General features: G+C 35.1%; 1 protein-coding gene across 1 annotated transcript; it reads left to right on the top strand.

Moving 5' to 3' along the window:
* Positions 1-709: 709 nt before the first annotated feature.
* On the top strand, positions 710-1,973 carry LOC117478582 (CMRF35-like molecule 8). Its single transcript, XM_034125586.1, has 4 exons — positions 710-1,034; positions 1,181-1,312; positions 1,693-1,803; positions 1,966-1,973. The coding sequence occupies exons 1-4, from the start codon at positions 803-805 to the stop codon at positions 1,971-1,973; spliced, it is 483 nt and encodes a 160-aa protein (XP_033981477.1). The 5' UTR covers positions 710-802.
* Positions 1,974-2,290: the final 317 nt, after the last annotated feature.

Genomic DNA, 2,290 nt, shown 5'->3' with positions numbered 1-2,290 from the left:
TAACATTTTGAATTCAGTTCAACATTCATTGGAGTATTTTTAGACCATAGTGTTTGTGCGTTGGGGAGGAGAGTAGAGCTGTGTTGTGTTTGGAGGAGGGACTTCATCATTTAAAGAAGTTACAAGTTCCCGGTTAGCCAGTGAAGAAAGACAGTCAGTGGTAAACCATCAGAGTCTCAGCATGAAAGTCTGTCACACTTTGATCTGCTTCTTCTTCCTCTTCTGTGAGTACATCACTTTAGTTTCATGTTAGTAATTTAATTTGTTTTCTTTTTCTGTTATTCTTGAGTTAATGCAAGGCTTCATCAGTACGAGTTATTCAAATATTCCAAAATCAGGCTTTTTAGTATAGCTATGCAACCAATGACATATGCTTCACTTCCTCAAACTAACTGTACATCATCATTAAACTCAGTTATTATCTGCTTACTGAATTAGTAACATGAAGTCATTACTTTCTGTGAAATAATGAATATGATTGTTTTCATAATCATTTAATCTGCAAAATATTTTCTTGATTCATTTATTAATCTTTTGATTTGTATTCTTACTATATATACATGCCGCTAATGTTAATTTGAACTTTTTATTATATTTATATATATATATATATATATATATATATATATACAAAGTTTAAAATAGTGAAACTACAATTTGTAATCTACACATAGTAACTTTTGATTGTTTTTGTTTTTCAACAGCAAAACTTGTTGATGATCCTTCTGCAGAAAAAACAATCAATGCTAGAACTGGAGGAAATATTGTAGTTGAATGCTCCTTTACTCGCTCTGGGACCGAGATGTACTTCTGCAAGGAGGAATGTGAAAGAGACATTCTTGTTGGAACGACTTACAAAGATTTAAAAAAAGGCAGATACAGCATCAGATATCTTGAAGGATCTCTAAAAGAAGGATTTGTGTTTGTGAGCATCAAAAAGCTGACCCAGTCTGACTCAGGATGGTACAGGTGTGGTCTGGACAGACCTAACTCTAACGATCCATACCAGAGGTTTAAGGTCATCGTCACTGATGGTGAGTTTCTGCTTGATAATGAAAATGTTTTTCATGTCTCATGATGTTTTAAACTCTCAATTTAAAATAGTTCAGCTGAAACACACCCTGTGTCTAGGAGGATCTAATTTCTCTCATCAGGACTTCTTGCTTGTTTTTCTTCACAGCTCTGACCTCTTCTACTCCTTCATCATCAGATTCATCAGCCTCTACAGAAACATCAAACCAAAGTGAAAGCTCCACATCTTTACCAACCTCCCCTAAAACCACAGAGCAACCTGAAACATCAACAAGTGAAGGTTCATCCACACACTGTGTTGCTGAAAAATGTATACAATTGCTGCAACAACTTACAGAATGAAACATAATAAAGCATTGGAATGTCAATAAGATTATTCCATCATATCGTTCTATGCTTTTTATACAATCACATCCTGCACATTTCAATTAGCATCTTTCAAAACACATTACAAATTAGATTTTAAAATGCTGCACCTTTAAGGTCCCAGCATTCATAATATGTACTCTATTTCAACAGTATATGGCAAATACTGTTGACCTTTTGTCTTCCCCTAAAGATAACCTGTCCCCCTCAAAAAAACGAAATAGATGATGGGTACTCTAAGTGTTAGATGTCATAGTTTACCATTAACTGTAACTTGTTCTTGTGCTCAAACAGCTGTGGTCCTGTATGTGTTTCTGACTCTGGTCGTCCTGGTCATCGTGTCATCACTGTCTGTGCTGGTGTTCTGCAGGAAGAGGACTTGTAAAGACAAAGGTGAGGAACCAGGTAACACACACGCACACACACACACACACACACACACACACACACACACACACACACACACACACACACACACACACACACAATAAATGACTACAAATCAGGCTGCCTACAAGCCTTTGCCATTTATAGAGGTAACCTTTTCACAAACACATAAAAATAAAGAGAGCTAAGAGGATAGCTTCTTCTATTTTGGAGACTCAGTGAAGTCAGATCAGAGGCTTTGTTTTGTTGTTAATATACATTTCAGAAATATGTACAGCCATAGCTTGTTATTTTTTCATTGAATCCTTATTTTACATATTTATTACATTTAGTAATTGAAATTTGGCAGGATGGTTAATGATTAAATATACTGTATATTCTGTTGTTTACAAAACACATCTATTTATCTTGTTTTACTCTGATTTGAACAGTTGGCCTAAATATTGGTTCAAATGGGGAATGTGTGATGTCATGTTTGAAAATCTGTTCTGAGTCTTTTTCTCAA

Source organism: Trematomus bernacchii, unplaced genomic scaffold (genome assembly GCF_902827165.1).
Source record: "Trematomus bernacchii unplaced genomic scaffold, fTreBer1.1, whole genome shotgun sequence".
In the NCBI taxonomy this organism is placed as follows: domain Eukaryota; kingdom Metazoa; phylum Chordata; class Actinopteri; order Perciformes; family Nototheniidae; genus Trematomus; species Trematomus bernacchii.
Note: the sequence above shows the minus strand (reverse complement) of the source record. Positions and strands in the feature narration are given on the sequence as shown.

What these genes read in the sequence shown, in the direction of transcription:
- LOC117478582 (XM_034125586.1), top strand. Translation starts at nt 803, where the DNA reads ATGTACTTCTGCAAGGAGGAATGTGAAAGAGACATTCTTGTTGGAACG. An exon ending in TAAGGTCATCGTCACTGATG is followed by an intron (nt 1,035 to 1,180) that starts GTGAGTTTCTGC and finishes TTTTCTTCACAG; the next exon opens with CTCTGACCTCTTCTACTCCT. An exon ending in TGAAACATCAACAAGTGAAG is followed by an intron (nt 1,313 to 1,692) that starts GTTCATCCACAC and finishes GTGCTCAAACAG; the next exon opens with CTGTGGTCCTGTATGTGTTT.